Source organism: Sorex araneus, chromosome 1 (assembly GCF_027595985.1).
Source record: "Sorex araneus isolate mSorAra2 chromosome 1, mSorAra2.pri, whole genome shotgun sequence".
Taxonomy (NCBI): Eukaryota; Metazoa; Chordata; class Mammalia; order Eulipotyphla; family Soricidae; genus Sorex; species Sorex araneus.
This window is the reverse complement of record NC_073302.1, coordinates 240,888,534-240,907,426: the sequence shown is the minus strand read 5'-3', so window position 1 is coordinate 240,907,426 and position 18,893 is coordinate 240,888,534. Positions and strand designations below refer to the sequence as shown.

At 45.3% G+C, this 18,893-nt stretch overlaps 1 protein-coding gene across 1 annotated transcript in view; it reads right to left on the bottom strand.

The window, feature by feature from the left end:
- Nucleotides 1–18,893, bottom strand: part of FLT1 (fms related receptor tyrosine kinase 1) — a 214,355-nt gene that overhangs the window by 29,515 nt on the left and 165,947 nt on the right. Inside the window, 5 exon segments of the mRNA XM_055130474.1 lie at nt 1,611–1,699; nt 3,322–3,435; nt 7,940–8,044; nt 13,482–13,614; nt 18,749–18,855. Coding sequence (XP_054986449.1) covers nt 1,611–1,699; nt 3,322–3,435; nt 7,940–8,044; nt 13,482–13,614; nt 18,749–18,855 — 548 coding nt within the window.

The window sequence follows — 18,893 nt, the reverse complement described above, 5'->3', positions numbered from 1 at the left end:
CGCATTTATGAAATGCCTAACTGAGCACACACTGGTGAAGGGCTAGATGCTGGAACATTGTATGACTGAAACTCAATCATAAACAACTTTGCAATTGTGTATCTCATGGTGATTCAATTTTTTTTTTTAAAAAAAAGCCTAACTGAATCTGGTCCTCTGAGCAATTTCTATGCTGTTATCTGAATTTCATAAGCGAGGAAATGGAAACTTCGAGTACCCGAGTGCTTGCTCATGCCTCCAGGTTTCATGTGTACTTAAGTCAGAATTTAAAGCCAGGAAGTTTGATTCTGGAATCCGGGTCCTAAACCACTCTGTCGCATGGATTGATACATCATCAACATTGTTGAATGCAAGTTAATAATGTTGGATCACTGACTTCCCTTCTGCTCCCCGAACTTCTCCAGCACCAAGGAAGCCACTACATAGATGGGACTGTCCTCCTGATGAAGTTGTTCTCTTTTTTGGATAATCTCTTTTCCACTTCGTTTTGTTTTCGGGTCTTAGAGCTGTGTCTGCCTTTTGTGACTTTTTAAAATTAAATTTTTTTTTTTGGTTTTTGTTTTAGTTTTGGGGCCACATCTGGCGATAGTCAGGGGTTACTCCTGGTTCTGCATTCAGGAATCACTCCTAGTGGTACTCAGAGGACTTGATGGGATGTCAGGGATCGAACCCGGGTCAGCTGTGTGCAAGGCAAGCACTTTATGCACTATACTATCACCCCAGTTCCTGTACAGTTTTGCTTTAGCAGTGTGGATCGTTATGTATGTGGGAAGTGAGGGGGAGAAATAGGAAGAGGGAAAAGATGACTTTTCTCTCCCCACATCTGTTCTGCAGTTGATTGTGAAATCATTCAACTAAGTTCTTCCTGTCTCTAATAAATGCAAATATTGGTAGCTATCCTCTTCTTTGAGAAAAAGTGACCGAGGGGTTAAAGCATTAGTTAGCACAGTGCATAATCTGCCTTGCATGTGGCCCACCTGGATTCAAACCCCCAGCACCCGCTGTGTTCCCTTGAGCCCCTCCAGAGTGATCCCTGAGCACAGAGTCAGGACTAAGCTCTGAGTACTGCTCATGTGGCCCAGAAACCAAAACAATTCAAACAAAAAAGGAAAAATGGCCAAGTGCTATGTATGTATATGGAGAGAGAAATGATGGTATCAAGGTTATTTGATAGGAATTTAGTTAGTGATTTGGATTGCGGCTTACACAGAGATCAGATTTTCTCGGTGCTAGCCACAAAAAGAATGGGATGGATGATCACAGAAAGAAAAATAATCAGTGGCTGGAGAAATAGTATAGCAGGTAGGTTTTTGCCTTGCGAGCACAACATACATAAGTTCTATTCCTGGTACCATGTATTGTCCCCCAAGCACCACCAGGAGTGATCCCTGAACACAGAGCCAAGTGTCAGCCCGGAGAACATTTGGGTGTGGCCCTTAAAAACAAACAAACAAACAAACAAAACTCAAAGATAAATGAAATGGGAAAAGTAACAGTTGCATCTTATGCTTGTTTATATATGGGAAACCACAGGTTTCTCTTGCTTCATGCTTCAGTTAAATGGAAAATACTCATTATCTTTAAAAATCTTCAACTCTTCAGCTCCTTACCTTATTGAGAAAGAACAAGTCTCGTTTGCTCTTGAGGTAGTTGGATAAATTTCCGTATTTGCAGTATTCAACGATCACCATCAGGGGCCCTGTAGCCAAAGGAGCACAGGCTCAGTGCCGCGAGCCCAGGTCTGCCCGACACCTCCCAGCATCTGTCGGCTCTGCTGGGGCCAAGCCATGAACTTAAGCCTGAGAGTATTTTCCCCCCACACAAAGGGAGGTGTCTGATGAACATGACAGGATTAGGAGATGGTTGGAGTGGGGGTGAAGGGGTAGAGTGGGTGGAGGAGAAGAAGGAAAGGTCAAAGGACAGAGAGAGAATTCTCCCTGCAAGTGCCTACGTGCGAGCCCATCTGCCCCTTATGCACTTCCAGTCACCAGATCCTAAGATATTAAAGATTTCCTCCCGGCTCCCTCCTGCCCCACCCCACCACAGACAACAGGCCTGTTAATGACCCACCTCTGCCCTGCAGCCCCAGAGAGCTCAGCGGATGCAAAGTTGAGGCAGAAAGTTTGAGTGGGACCTTTTGGAAGTCTTGTCAACCTCAAGAATCCTGGAGCAACCTTACGCGCCAGTTCTGCTCTCCTGAGCCCCTTGCTCCCTCATTCACCCACGGTCTCTCCTGTTGGATTCTCTCCGTCCAGTCTCCGCCGGGGCAGCCCTGCTGACCCTGGCCAATATTCTTATGCCCGGAGCTTTAGGCACCTTTCTGGTGCCAACCCTTATGATTCTCCACCCAGACGCTGACCTAGCCCTAGGGAGGAGCAGAAAGTTTCTGAGCTGGTGCTGGCCCTGTAGTCCTCACACAGCCCTGCTCCTGCTCCTGCTCCTGTAGGTCAGGCCTGTCTGAAGGGACAGAACCTTCTGGAGTCTTCACAGTCCCACTTCCTGGGGTCCTACCAACCTGATTCATGCTAGAGGGGAAGCTTCAAGGGATCCTCAGCCTTTTTTGGCTTTTGCCTTAATCACTGGTCATACCCCCTTAGAGTCATCCAGATAGAAAAGCAATCTTCTCTTAGACCTTGAGCCTGTGCAGAAATATCTGGAAGGAAGATCTAGGAGAGATTGCTTTTCTTTGGAACCTTTAGTTAATGCATAAGTAATTTTATGCTTAAAAAAAAATTTTTTTTGGTGGGGAGAGGGCCACATCCAGCAATGCACAGGGATCACTCCTGGCTCTGCACGCAGGGAATTAGTCCTGGCAGTACTTGGGGGATAATATGGAATGCCGGGGATTGAACCTGGGTCTGGTGCATGCCCAGCAAGCACCTGAGCTGCCGAACTATCTCTCTAGTCCCTGATTTCTTTATTTTGTGGAGGTCTGCATCACCCCACACAAGGTGATTGTTCCGTAGCTCTCTTGAGAACCTTTCAATTAACTGGACAGGGAAAGCATTTCTTCTACAAGTTTTGGGGGGCATACCCAGTGATACTGGGAACTACTCCTGGCTCTATACTTGGGCATCACTCTGGCAATACTAAGGATCAAACCCCAGTCAGCTGCATGAAAGGAGGGTGACTTAACCCCAGTACTGACTCTTGTGTCCCCAGAGGCATTTCTAAGACCTTCCACAAATGGAAAATGGTTTCTTCCAGACTGCAGAGAAGCCGTTTCCTAGGAGGTGAGGAGGAAGATGGTGGGCGAAGGAGTGCATGTTTGAGGACTCGGCTGGGGCATGTGACAAGAAGGCACACCCGTATCTCCTTTACCTCCTTGCTTGGTGCAGGCTCCCAGAAGATTGACCACATTGAGGTGATGGCCGATGTGGGTCAGGATCTTGAGCTCAGTCATCAGAGCTTTGTGTTCGCTGGCCGTGGCCCCCTCTGTGTAAGAAGCAAGGAAGAGTGAATCAGGGGCCCTACTTGTCCTCCAGATGTGTGTTGGACTCCTTTCCCCAGGCTGCCAAATCTCCAGACTCTTTCTCTTGCTCCCACTGGCCTGTGCCCACGTCCTTTGGCCTTTACAGTCAGGCCCAGCATGCCGTGGCGGGTATTAGCCATTGGATGTTTCCTCCTGATGGAATGAGACCAGTTCAGCCAGGGGCTGGTTCAGTGCAAAGCAACCAGGGGCATCTTATGAAGGCTCTTTATTCCCTTCCAAAAGCACCAGGCCCAGACAGAGCTCACAGGTGAAAAGGAGGTGTCTACATGCCCCCCCCGACCCCGCCCTAGTTCTCCCTTTCTCTTCTTTGAGGGGGTTATATGGAAGGAGCACAGGAAGCCTGAGAGTGGGAGTTCCTCTCTGTAAACATCGTTCTTTTCTCCCCACCTTAGTCTGCAGGGTTCTCTCAAGGGGTGCGGGTCCATAGCATCATACATATTTCCCAGAGAGAACCATCAGCGATGTCTAAAACCTAATTTACATGTGTGCTTGCCTTTGCTGATTGGTTAACTTCTAAAGCCTTTATTAAAATGGTTTAATTATAATCTATAAATCATTTACCATTTTTGGTTAATTTTTGGAGTCACACCTGGCAGTGTTGAAAGCTTACTCCTGGCTATATATATATATATACTCAGGGGTCACACTTGTTGGTACCCAGGAGAACATATGGGGTGCCAGGGATTGAACAAGGGTCGGCTGCATGAAAGGCAAGCACCTTACCTGCTGTACTCTCTTGGCAGTAACATTTTAAATATAAAATCTTACTGTAAGACACACCAACAACAGGATATATTATAGAGTGAAACAGAAGCCACTATAACCCATTTACCCTGCTAGAAGTAATGACTCCATTTCTAGTCATTTGGAGTTTTAGATCTTTCTCAACCATTTATATTTACCTCATCAAAGTTCTCTATGGTATCAGAACCTCCCAAGCTGTTCTCTGGGGTAGGGAGTCCCTCCCCACAATGCTTGGCCAAATGGCTGGAAGCTCATGTTGAGGGCCCCAGGATGTGGTGACTGATCAGCCCTGCAATGCTGGGGATCACTAGGGCCACCCCACATGATGCTCAGAGGCTTCCAAGGCTGTACTTCATGATGCTTAGGGGATCATGTTAGGCTGGGGCTCAAAAACAAGTGTAGCATGCACCCTAAGCCCTGTACTATCTCCCCAGACTAAAGTTCTTTTAGTTATTCTTGTTTATATATATATATATATATATATAACTATATATGTATATACATGCACACACATATGTAAATATATATACCCACACATACATATATATGTGTTTGTTTTTTTAGTTTGTTTGTTTATATACATCTGGCAATCCTTCAGGAATTACTCCTGGCATGGCTTGAGGGACCATATGGGATCCCGGGGATCAGAACCAGGTCAGGAATAAGCAAGGCGAGTGCCCACCCACTATACTATTGCTCTGACCCATATATATATATATTTATATATATATACACATATACATATATATAAATATATATATATATATTTACTACTGAATTTGAGCTTTTCTCAGTCCTTTAGATTGATGAGTGGTACTCCTGACAGATGTTTTGTGTGAGGAGTGCTTCCAAGAGTATCAAGGCCCCAGTTTGAGTATCTGAACCCCAGTGGTGATTCTTGACCTATTCTCTTAGTTTGGTGCAAGCAATACCCCATGGTGCTCAAGGGCTTCCAAGGCTGTGTTTCATGGTGCTCAAGGGACCCTGTTGTGCTGGGGGTCAAGAGCAAGCCAGGTTGCAATGTTGTTGGGTCCTGTATGTCTGTGATACCCATGTCCCCAGCAGTCCTGGCAGTTTTTAAGGCTGCACCTGACAACACTTAGGGAACTAAGCCCAGGTCAGGCGCATGTCTGGCATGCATCCTAATTGCTGTACTGTACTGCCCCCTGCCACAGGTAAACTTTATATAGGGTCTTTTCTATTATAAGCAATGCTGCCATAGATGTTTAATCTGCATACACATGTCAGTATTTCTGTAGGGTTTGGTTTCTGGAAGAAAGTCAAGAGATAGGCCTTTAATTCTGTGGTATTAGAGCGCAACATAATATTTCATAAGAACAGATCATTTTTATGTAATAGCTGGATAAGCTCTTAAAGCCTCCCCGTAGGGTTGGGATTAGTTCCTGTGGAGGCATCACACACATCTGTGAGTTCAACAAACCGCAGGATTTCCTGTATGTGGACTGGGTGACTAGACTAAAAGCCTACAGGTTTGTTCAAGGACACTCAGAAGGCATCTTGGGCTCCAGGGCTTTGAGTGAACCTCTGACTTTTCAGTTTCTCATAGGAACAGATGTTCAACTAACCTAAGCAATAAAGTGGAATCAGGGGTATCGCCGGGGCGAGAGCACAGCAGGGAGGGCGTTTGCCTTGCGCATGGCTGACCCAGCATCTCATCTGGTCCCCCAAGCACCACCAAGAGTGATTCCTGAATGTAGAGCCCAGACTAACCTCTGAGCACTGAGGCTGTGGCCCCCAAACAAAAAATATACCAAGTCAAATCAAAAAGAAAGTGGAATAAAAATGTTTTCCACCTCAGGAATTCTATAGAGTGGAATGACTTAAAACCAATAAAGGCAAACATTTATACAGTTATTACACATTTTACTTCTGTATTATAGAACCAAGATCCTCTGGGCATTGAAAAAAATAAAACACAAAACCCCCTCAGGTCAGAACTTTCCCTTTGAACTCATTCATCCCAAAGACTGGAGCAATAGTACAGTGTGTAGGGTTCTTGCCTTGCATGTGGCCATACTGGAAGAGGAATTTTGCTCACTCCCTTCACAAATGGCCCTTTCTCTTGGTGTGCATGCCAGGTGCCGGCTTTTTCCCAGGATGGAAATTCCCCTGAAAATATCTTGGACTCTTTGGAAAGCTAAAAACCATTCTTTAATTTCTTTCTTTCTTTTTTTTTTTTTTTTGCTTTTTGGGTCACACCCGGCGATGCACAGAGATCACTCCTGGCTCATGCACTCAGGAATCACCTCTGGCGGTGCTCAGGGGACCATATGGGATGCTGGGATTCGAACCCGGGTCGGCCGCGTGCAAGGCAAATGCCCTACCCGCTGTGCTATCGCTCCAGCCCCACCATTCTTTAATTTCTTTGTGTGTAGTCCTATTTATTTTTGTTTTTGAAACCTTAAAACAAAAGTTGAACCAACAGAAAAATTACAGTACAAAAAAGTAAATACAATTCTTGTTCTTGGAATGGGGGGGGGGTTGCAGGTGGTGTTTGGGAGCACCCACAGTGCTCAGGGTTCTTGCTGGCCTGCCCTACAACACTCCTGGCTCTGTGTTCAGCAATCACTCTTGGCTCTGTGCACGGGGACCATATAGGGTGCCAGAGATCGAATCTGGGTTAATCGTATGCAAGTGCCCTACCCACTGTACTATCCCTCCACCCTTTAGGAAGTATTTTTGATACTTTAGAAGACACAGGTATCCTGGGGGCTGGAGCGATAGCACAGCGGGTAGGGCGTTTGCCTCGCACGTGGCCGACCCGGGTTCGAATCCCAGCATCCCATATGGTCCCCTGAGCACCGCCAGGAGTAATTCCTGAGTGTAGAACCAAGAGTAACCCCTGTGCATCACCGGGTGTGACCCAAAAAGAAAAAAAAAAAAGACACAGGTATCCTTAACATATTTGGTTCACACAACTGCTGATGCGGGTGGCAGATCATTTCGGTTTTGCTCCCCTGTCAGCCCAAGAGAGACGGCCACATCTTTCAACATTGAAGAAAGGAATTGGTACTGTCTCTGGTAATTCCTAAAGAGATGTTTTATGGTTGGAGACTGAGTTTAAAATCACCTAGCATTCTAGGGGCTGGAGCGATAGCACAGCGGGTAGGGCGTTGGCCTTGCACGAGGCCAACCCAGGTTCGATTCTCAGCATCCCATATGGTCCCTTGAGCACCACCAGGAGTAATTCCTGAGTGCAGAGCCAAGAGTAAGCCCTGTGCATCGCCGGGTGTGACCCAAAAGGCAAAAAAAAAAAAAAAAAAAAATCCCCTTGCGTTCTGGTCAACTAAATAGTTTCAATTTCATGGTTTCACTCAAAGTTAGGTCAGGCCCACGCTAGGCCTTAGGGATTTGTGAGGCACAGGGGAGTTTCTATTGCCACATCCCAGTGGCCCATTCCTGCAGGTTAGGGTGTGTCTCAGCCCCTCGGTGTCTCGAATCTGGGACATGACAGGAGCAGAGAGAAATCTTTGTGGTGAGAGGCATACCTCTTCAAGGATACCAGTGGGTTGTTTGACTTACAAGGTTTCTTCTGAGCTCCTGCTGGCCTGCCCTAGAATTCCTGCCCTTCGGTGGAAGAAAGCCACGTGTCTCAGCAGAAATCACTGTGTCTGCTCCTAAGTCAAGTCCAAGCTGTACCAGTATTGAGGGGAAGTGCTGTGTCAGTGGAAAGTGTCTCACCTTTCAGCATTTTTACAGCCACCGTCCTGCAGGTGGGTGATTTCTTAATGCCAAATGCAGATGCTTGGACCACTTTTCCAAAAGCGCCTCTTCCGAGAGATTTGCCTGCAAAGAAAAGAAATCATGAGTTGGTGTGCAGGTCAGCAGTGAGTCTCCATTGTTTAGGAAGGAAGGGCCTTCTTTACTATGTGTCCACTAGGATGGGCATCAACAATGAACTGACCCCAAAGGAGTCAAAGTAGGGAACATGGTGAGTTACCTACTTCCAACTCTTTACTGTTTGAGGCAACTCACTCTTCAGAGTGAGGTGAGCCTCCCGGAGGCATTTGGTGTCAGGGAATGGTTAGTTTCCTCTCAAAGTCTCTGTAGGCCAGAGATACTGCAGGTTTCAGCTAGTCTCACCCTTAGTTTAACAACAGTTATGAGAATGCCCTGTTTTTTCACCCAAGTCCCTCTTCTTGTCACTTAGGATCTTTTTTAGTTTCGGTTTTTGATTCTTTGGTCACACCACGGGGTGCTCAGGGACTATTTCAGGTTCAGTGCTTAGGTTTCATTCCTAGTTGTGCCTGGAAAACCCCGTGTAGTGTTGGGGATCAAACCAGAGTCAACCACATGCAAGGCAAATATCTTCAGCCCTGTACTATATCTTTGGCCCAAAGTCATTTCTTCTTCTTTTTCTTCTTCTTCTATTTTTTTTTTTGTATACAGAAAGAAATAGAGAATGGCATTTGCTCTGATTCAGTATGATCATGATTTGTACAATTAAAAAAATAATTAAATTGTCTGTCAGTCTTTCTTGCAATCTATTTCCAGGATTTCTTACAAGTCTTTACCTGATTCTGGATTTCTGCAGTTTTCCCAGGTGTGTCAGCCACAGGCCAGTAACTCACTTCCATGATAGAGACGTAGAAAGAGTCTGACGCACAGCAGGGAGTCTTTCCAGGGTGCATCAGTCAGGTTATGCTCTATGGCTGGCACCATTTCCTTCTCTCCCTCCTTAAGAGCACTTTGACCCAGAGGAGCAAAGATGGGGTCTGAATTGATCTGAATTAAGAGCCCCCACCTGGCCCCTGGGAAATGTGTGCAGAGGGGGATTTGCGTCTGGAAATTGCGGGACCCTGGGGGTGAGGCCCACCCAGGTCCAGGTCAGTAGCTAGTCCCCTGAGACCTTGAGAGGGATGCTGTGAGATGGGAAACCCCTGGAACACTTCAGCTACTCTCATGTCAGGACACTTGCTTTCCCTCCCGCCAGGACACTGTCAGTGAGTGACCTGAGATGTGGTAAAGCAAAAAGGAGTGTGGGCCCAGCAGTTCTCTCAAAAGGAAACTGTGGCAGTTCTACTTAATCTACCACAGAACCTCTCCCTACTCGTCCTCTCGCTCAGACTCTCCTCATAGCCTGATCAACCTTGTCGAAACTTTCTCCTTCCTTCCCTCCCTTCCAGCATCTCCCTTCCCACCCTTCCTTCCTCTCATGTCTCTTCCCCTAAGCACACTGTTGTTTTTAAAGATTCTAAAACAGATGCTGGTGATGAGACTGGTGCTGGGACACCAATATAAATACAATTCAACAATAAATAACTATTTTTTTTGGTTTTGTTTTTGAGCCACACCTGGTGGTGCTGAGGGGCTTACTCTCAGCTTTGTACTCAGAGATATTCCTGGTGAGCTCAGAGCATATGGGATGCCAGTATTGAAACCTAGGTTGGCCAAATGCAAGGCAAGTACCTTAGCTGCTGTTGCCCTGCAACCCAACAATGAATAAATTTGTAAATCACAGTGTCATCGTCGTCATCATCATCATCATCATCATCATCGATTCTTAGAAAGGTCACAGTAAAGCATTACTCCTATTTTATGGTGTTCAGACTTTTGAGCACTCAGGTACCACTTCTGTAAAGTTGACATCTTCATCCTTACTCCACTCAAAACCGCTGGCTTCCAGGCACCCTCAGCATCTAGTTAGGGCCCATCCATATTCAATCAGTGCACAGTGCAGGTACCCCCTTTGCTGCTGACTGCTGTCCATCTCCCAGGAAAGCCCCCATTAGGAGAACATAGTGGTTACCTGCTTGCACCGTGAGTGACCAAGCATGAACCATGGCACAAGTGATATTGAGTCTCTATTTCTTTTTTCACATAACACTGTCCAAGAAAAAGTGTCAAACTAGGATTCCAGTCTATAACAGACATGTGAGGGGGCTGTGCAGGTGCAGGCGTGGATCTGGGATGGAAAGAATTCTGGCAGGTAATGTTTCTGGGTTTTTAAAAGTAAGTGAATATCACTTTGAAGCAAATTCTTCGCTTTTGCTGAGTGAAGAGTTATAGACCGGTTTTTCCTTCTGATGCATTCACCATTGCTCATGAGAAGTGTCCTGAGCCTGAAAAATCCTGAGATAATCTTGATTTTGGGAAGCCTCTCCACATACTTTGAGGGGTTCTGCTCCCTCTTCCTTTCCCCCACTGCACCTCCACACATTCCCTTCTTAGCCATCACAACACACTATATTTTAACAAGCATTTGGGGAACTTGCTTCCATCACTGAGGATAAACTCATTCACACTTGGCTTCCCTTTGTCTCTCTACTGAGTTCCCTGGAAGCTGACACTGCCTTATAAAACAGCATGAAGCCATTACAGAATCTTTAATCAGCCAATTTGCTGGAATTCTTCCTGGGGTTCATGGTTCCAGCTTCAGGAAGCCGGGTGACCCGGGCTTGACCTTACCTGATCATTTTCCTTTAAAATCTTCCTTGGTGTTACCTAACTTCCATGAAGGAGTTGGAAAGACTCTAGGCCATGTCCCACAAAGGAAGGATGTTGGAATCTCCTCCAGGAATGTCCTTGGCTGACCAGATCCCCAGGAGATACCAGGGAATGAGTGCGGCTTGCGGGGCTCGGCTCCTTGACATCCAGGACTGGGCTTAAAAGAGGCAGCACCGACCCTGGCACCACCCACTCACCAAATTCTAGCTGCCCCTCTGAAGCTAGAATTTGTGATACTGACTTGATTTTTCAATCGAAAGATGAGCTCTCCACAGGTTATTGCAACATTCCTAATAAATGTGTAAGGAGCCTCATTCTTTTCTGGGTTTAGTAAGCGCTCAAACACATTTCTGCAGTTCCTGAGTGGCAGGAATTTCAACCGGAGCAACAGCTTTCACCCACCTTCTTGTTCTCACTGTATATAACAGGGCTGATGGATTCTCACTCCCTCACCAGGTTGCTAAGAGTAACCCCCAAATCTCTAGCTTAAGTCAGATGTACTTGGTCCACATCTATCTCTATATTGACCTATTGTTGCTCTGTCCGTTGAGCCAGCCATGCAGAGCCTTTGTCTTTATTTTTGCCTTTGCTTGCCTTGCTTTGTTTTGTTTTTAGCTTACTGCTTGTTTTAGTTTATTTTTTGGGAGGCACACTTGGCGATACTCAGTACTTCCTCCTGGCTCTGCGTTGAGGAATCTCCTCTGTCAGTGTTCAGGCGAGCATATGAATTCTGGGGATTAAACTCAGGTTGTCCGCATGCAAGGCAAGCACCTTATCCACTGTACTATCTCTCTGGCCCCAAGCTAGCCTTTTCTCTCCATCCATCAAAAGTTGGCTGCTTTCACCCGTGACACATTTTTATCCTCTGTCATTTATTAGCCTTTCAAAACAAACAAACCTTGGGTGTCTTTGCTTCCCTGTGAGTAGGCAAAGCATTCCTTGGGCTCTTGTAGGCACACCAGACTTTGAAAGAGGGAGTTGTCTGACTTGACACGATTTCTTTCAACCATCAAAGGGACTCATATGTACAGCAGCCAAATCAGAGCATTTGGCAACTCCGGAGTGCTGCGGGGAAGAGCTCTCAGGAGGCCCTTCCAGCAAAGAGAAGCTCCTGGAATGATACTGTCTGGAAACTTCTAGTAGAAAGAGTAGCAGCCCTCCTTGGCTGTCATGTGGATCAACACCAACACCAGGCTGAGGGGTGAAGACACAGGAGAGGAAGCTTGGGCCAGTCACTGAAAAGGGCACATGTGATTGTGACTAAGGACTGTGCAAAGTAATATGGCTGAGAATGGCTTATGATTATGGGAAAATTATCCCAAGTTTCCTGCTAAGGTCACCGAGGGCCTGGGCTGGCTGCCATATAATTTAGACTTGCAGAAGGAACTCAGCCAGTGTGCCACCTGCCCTTCACGACTCTAAATTTAGTTGCTCTTTCTTGTTTGTTTGTTTCTCTTGTCAGCAGTCATTGCTGGCTTTCGCCTGCCTCTCCACACCCTTTTACTGATTTCCAAGTTTCTTCCCCCAGGCAGGCAGAGCATGCTCCTGGGGCCAAATCTTCTTTCTCATGTAGGAAGAAATGTGTAAGTGGAATCATTTCCAGGCCCAAGAGAACAACAAATAAAAGCTACTTCTTCTCTCTCTCCCTTTTCATCCCATCTCAGTAGCCTGTGTCTTTTGCCAGAGGAGATAGAGGAGCAGGGGGAGGTCTTGCAGTTAAATTTGGAACAACAGGCTCTTTGCAGTGAGAGGGACAAACTCCAGGAACACTGGATCCATGATCTTTCTTTTTCTTAGTTCCAGCTACTAATGATTCTGGCATACCAAGGAGTGTGTGGAAAACTTTCAGAAGCCATGATCCAAATATCGGGGGTGGGGGTCACTGAGGCTCCTGTTGCTTTGTAACACCCCTGGCTGGAGATGGATTTGCATTGTGATGTGTGAGCAAGGGAACTGGGGTGTAGGCTGAGGACAAGCACAGTGCCCTGGTATCAACAGCATACACATTACCTGGAAAAAATATAGCCCTTGTGCTTCAAAACCAGAATTTTGATGGCGCCCATGGGACTGATTTTTCCAGAACTTTCAAACTCCTGAACCAATTGGAAGTGGTTTTGTTTCATGGAGTACTTTCATCCACAGCCTTCAAGAAGGATACAACTCTTTCACCAATGGTTTGATTTGGTTATTCTTGCCATCCTGCATAGTCTTATTTTGGAGGGTTATTCCAGGCGATGCTCAGGGTTACTCCTGGCTCTGTACTCAGGGATCACTTGGTGCAAAGGGAACCATGTGGGGTGCCAGGAATCAAATCTGGTTGGTCACATGCAAGGCAAGTGCTATACCCACTTGCATAATCTAGATCACAATTATCTATCCCCTCAGACACTCAACTATTGACATGCCAGTACTTGAAAGCCTCCCCCCAACCCCCTGCTACTCCCAGGGAACAAATCTCACCCACGGCCCTGCACTTGTCCACTTTTGTGGCTATCTCAATTAGCTCAGAATCTCCAGGGTACAGACTGGTGCCTGTGGCTCAGAGATGGTGCTGGACAACAACTGAAGGAATGACCAGGTGTTCCCTGTGTCCTGTGCTGCAATCTCACATTTTAACTATTATTCTCAACCTCTGTGCCCTTGTCCTTTGCCCTTTTTGTAGACAGATGGAGCAAGAAGCCGGAGCTTCGTTTCCTTGTGCACTCCTCAAACTTTAGCATTTGGTATGTAGTAGGTGCTCAGTGGGGTTCAGGAACTTGTCAAACAAATACATTACCCAGTTTGAGCCTTTCCCGGGCAAACTCCCACTTGCTGGCATCATAAGGGAGCCGCTGGCACTGTTCATCCAAGGGAACTTCGTCTGGGTCCATTATAATGGAGAGGTAGTCAGTCTTTATTTCTGAAGAAGACTGAGAAATAAAGGCATATCAAAGTCAGCAATGAGGGAACAACTTAAAGAACACAAATGATCCCATGTAAAAGAACGTTCGGCGCCATCTGGGTCATTTGGTTGAAACTGTGTGGCCAGTCCAGAGAGCACTCTCTGCTTCCCTGTATGCAGTTTCCCTATACTACCCCATACTGCCCCGCATTACATTGCTCTAGTCGTTCTAGTGTCTAGTGCCACCATCATCTGTCATAGAAAATGCAAAGAAACTGTCCAGTGACTTATTTTAAACAATGAGCATATGATAATCCTTTTCCAAAAAGGGCAAAGAATTTTTTAAATTTGGGGGCTGGAGCGATAACACAGCGGGTAGGACATTTGCCTTGCACGTGGCTGACCCGGGTTCGATTCCCAGCATCCCCTATGGTCCCCTGAGCAATGCCAGGAGTAATCCCTGAGTACATGAGCCAGGAGTAACCCCTGTGTATCGCCAGGTGTGATCCAAAAAGCAAAAAAAAAAAAAAAAAAAAAATTTAAATTTTGGTTTTAGGGCCACACCCAGCAATCCTCAGGGCCTACTGGTTCTGTACACAGGGATTATTCCTGGTGTACCCAGAGGAGCATATGGGGTGTCAGGGATCAAACCTGGGACAGCCAGGTATAAGGCAAGTGCCCTATCCACTGTACTATCTCTCCAGTCCCAGGGCAAATAATTTTAAAAGTTTTAATAAAAGAAAAAATTTTAAACAAAATTTTAGAAAGATAGTTGAAATATGTTTAAAATAGTTGTCCATGAGTCAGAGAGATAGTACTTAAGGTTAAGGCAGGAGTAAGTCCTGAGCACTGCCAGGTGTGGTCCCAAAACAACAACAATAATAACAATAACAACAAAGTAATAATAACAATAAAGTAAAATAATTTTCTGTGGTTTCTCTGTAGAAGCAGTATTGTATGCTACATATGGACCAACAGTGAAGGACAATGACTTGCCTTTCTGCATTGGCAAGAAAGACCGGTGGTGGCACCATAAACTCAGCATCCTAAGGACAGCTGAGAGGTGCACTTCATGTTTAAATAGACTCTTTTTTTTTTTCTCCTTTTGGGTCACACCGGGCGATGCACCGGGATTGGCTCATGCACTCAGGAATTACTCCTGGCGGTGCTTGGGGGACCATACGGGATGCTGGGAATCAAGCCCGGGTTGGCTGCATGCAAGGCCCTATCTGCTGTGCTATTGCTCCAGCCCCTTAAATAGATTCTTAATTGCTGTAACTTCTAAGAAGATGGTGCAGTTTAATGGTGAGATTGGAATAAGACTAATATTCAATTAGAGAGAGAAGCTGATCATTCCAAAGGCCAGGAAATAATAGGGTAGGAGTTCTTTTGATCATGGGTACAATGTCAAATAAGGAAGGAGGCATCTGTCTTCAAATACTGGATTTCTGTGGCTAAAGTAAGATTATCTTACAAATTGAGCCCAGAAAATACCCTTTGTTTCAGATCATAGATAACTGTATTTACATTTAGTGACTTAGATCCATATCACTGGATGTACTTCCTATTAAATGCAGAATGGATGCTTGCATGTCTGTGGGCAGGAGAGAAAGGAAGTAGCTATGCTTCTCCATATAAGGCTATTTTGGCCACTCTTGCCTAGAAGTTATGTGAATTCATTTAAACAAGTCTTGGGGCCCTTCTTTGGGGTGCCTTTTCCCAGACAGGCACAGAGTTGAGTAGGGTAGACAACTTCTCCACACACACCACCCACATGCTTCAGCCTTTCCCTTGTTCTGTCATGTCTCACCTCATCCATCACTCTAATCGGGACTCCTCACAAAAATTATCACTAAAACGTGTGACAAACAGCTCGAGGCAGCAAGATCTGCCTGGTCTCACAGAAGTGGGAAAGAGTAAACTAGGGAGCACGTTTGTCACGAACTGCGGCCATCACAGCTGGTGCTGACTTAGAAAAGCCAGCCTGTCTCTCAGTGGTACATGGAGCACTCCTAACTCAGAGTGCCGGGCATTCATGAGAGAAGCTGCTGGAATAAGTCTGATGACTAAATGTTTCAGTGTCCAAGAGGGTGGAGGACCTGAGAGCTAGCTTGTGTGAGAGGCTAGCTGCAGTGGATTTGGGGATCCCCTCAGACTGCTGGATGTGTGTGTGTGTGTGTGTGTGTGTGTGTGTGTGTGTGTGTGTGTGTGTGTGTGGTGGTGGTGGTAGGGAGGAGACAAGAAAAGGTTGGCAGTGGTAACTCAGGCAAAATGGAAGACCACCCCCCCCCCCCCATGATGGCATCTATGGGATTTTATGTTTTATCTCAACAGAACACCAAACAAACCTTACGTAAGGGCCATGTGACAAGAGTGATAGTAGGATCTTAGCTGACAAATTTTTGGTCCTTTATTAGATGTTAACCCTGAGATTCTTGGTCGGGAAGCTGCACGGCTCAGCACCGCAGAGCACAGGCTTTGGGGCTCACTGGGTCTGAATCACAGCTCAACTTCTGACCAGCACATGACCTTAAACCTTTCTAAGCCTCATTTCTTTATCTGTACCATCATGAGAGTGAAAGACGTTGCTTATCTCTCAGGGCCGTTGTCAAAATAAAATGAAATAACCCAGGTAAGGCTGTTAGGGAAGGGCCTGGTAGAGAGTCAGCATCAGTCACTGCTTGCTGAGATTCTAACACCGGACTGGGGGCCTGGGGGTTAGAACACAGTATCTATCAGTAAGGAATGTACATTGTGGTTAGAGGATCAGCCTGGGAATGCATTGATGTGGTTCCTCTTTGGCCTTTATAACCACTTTTCGAAGTATAAACATCTTATGATGGAGACCATTTCTTCCTCAGTCTTCCTCACTGATGTCAGAATTTCATAAGTTTTAGAAACCTAAAGACCTCTTTAGTTTAGTTTCAATTTACCTCTCCAGTTTTATTTTCACTCTGCTCCTATGTGCAAAGTCACTGGCCCTTCTCCTCATCTGGGGAGTGGGAAAAGGTGGAATGGTTTTTCCTATCCTTTCCTTCCCGATGGGACTGTCAAATTCTGTCTCTGAATTTTGCTTTCTCTGAAGCAAAATTTCTCACTCTCCTCCTTAGCACTCTAAATCCTTGAATGAGTGAATCTCCCTCATAGATTCAATAGCGTTTGGCATTTGTCAGATCTGTTTCCCTACAGGAAGCCTCTTCCCTTCCACAATGCTGTTGATTGAGCGTGTTTCCTTCTGAAACAGTGGTGGGGCCAGGGATGGAGATCTGCAGTGGAGTGCAGAGAGCTTGCTTTTTCTGTGTGACACACTGGGTTCCATCCATGGCATCACAAAAACAAAACAATGACAAAGCAGTGGTCTTAACTGTCAGGTCTCACACACCAATCACTACATCGAGCCTGAGTCTGCACTTCATATTCACCGTGGTTGAAGTCTCTACTTGTCTCATACCAACACTATAAAGAACATAGTTCTATCTACCTAGTAAGGCAGGTAGGGCTTTTGCCACGCACGTGGCCAACCAGGATTCGATCCCCAGCATCCCATACGGTCCCACAAGCACCACGAGGAGTAATGCCTAAGCTCAGAGCCAGCAGTAACTTCTGAGCATCTCCAGGTGTGGCCCCAAAACAAAAAGCAACAAAAAGTCAGGAGTAAAAAACATCTTAACATATTTAAATACATTTTAATGTATTTAAATACAAGTCTAAGTTTAAAAAAAAGTCTAAGTTTAAAAAAAGTAATAAAAACCTCAGAACAGCTGAGGTGGTGAGAATGTGACTCAGAGATAAGGTGTATGACTTGCATGCAGGAGACCTGAGTTTGATACCCAGTACTACCAAAAAAAAAATAAATAAAAACAAATAAATAAAAATCTCAACTCTAACTCTGCTTTTTGTAAGTTTTGACAAATTCTATTACTCCCTGAAACTCAATTCTCTTCCTGGTTAGTTGAAAATAATAAAGCATAGACCTTTTTGTGATTTTTGAAAAAAAAATTTTTTTTGCTTTTTTTTTGGGGGGGGTCACACCTGGCAATGCACAGGGGTTACTCCTGGCTGTGCACTCAGGAACCACCCCGGCGGTGCTCAGGGGACCATATAGGATGCTGGGATTCAAACCCGGGTCGGCCGCGTGCAAGGCAAACGCCCTACCCGCTGTGCTATTGCTCCAGCCCCGACCTTTTTATGATTTTTGAAGGACTAGATGAGCTACTACATAAAGAGCAAAGAGCTTCTACAAATTTCAGGCCATTAATAAAGGCTAAAAATCTCTAGAAATTGAGAATGATCCTTTCTATCTGTTGATCTTACTTCCTAAATATTCCTTGGCTCCAATAATTTAGACCAAGTTACCACCTTTTTTTACTATGACTATCCCCTTCTACTCATTTCTTCTCTATTCATTGTTGTCCTATTCTAGAACACTCCCCTTATAGCAGCCAAAATAATATTCCCAGAAACAAACCTCCTACATTTATATGACCTCCTACCTTTGCTTGCCATTACCCCTACTTACAGGCTTCCTATTACTTCCAGAACACAGTCTAAAGTTCTTCATGTGACCTGCAAGGCCCTGTCTGGTTGGTTTTGCTACTTGGTTCCGTTCTCTGCCTCTTCTGTCTCAGTCCAGAATCTGGTGTCTGAGTTCCAACCTATTCCTCACAGTTTGAAGAGCTGAATTGTTTCATGCAGCTCAGACAAAATGGGCAAGATATTTCTCTGAGTTTCCATAATGTTCTGGTAGAGAAATCAGAAGAAAGACTTGATTTTGCCTCATATATCATAGGCTAAATTGAATTTAAAGACTTGACTGCATTTCTTCATCATTTGTCTATTCATTTACCAATTTCTACAGAACACGGTCTCACACATGGAAAGCTGGTGCATTACTTTTTTTTTTTTTTTTTTTTTATCAAAATACTCCTCTATTTCTGGGAATAGTGTTTGGTTCATGGCTCTAGCTTTGCTTTCAAAGATCACACTTGGGACCAGAAAGACATTTTATTGCTTGATTTCCGAGTTGAGTAGGTCAGTGATAGAAATGAAGAGAAAGGAAGAAGGGCCTGCTACGGTTTGCTTAATGCCTGTTCTAGACATCTGAAAGCACTTAAGACTATTACATAAGAAAGAGCACCGGATTTCATCGTAAATGCTCTTACCCTTTTTAGTTTTCGGATGAAGAGAGTTAACAGGAGCCAGAAGAGAGTGGCGGCCACACAGGTACATGTCAGCGTGATCAGCTCCAGGTTAGACTTGTCCGATGTCCCTGCAGAGACAAAACCATCACATGAAACTCTTAAACTT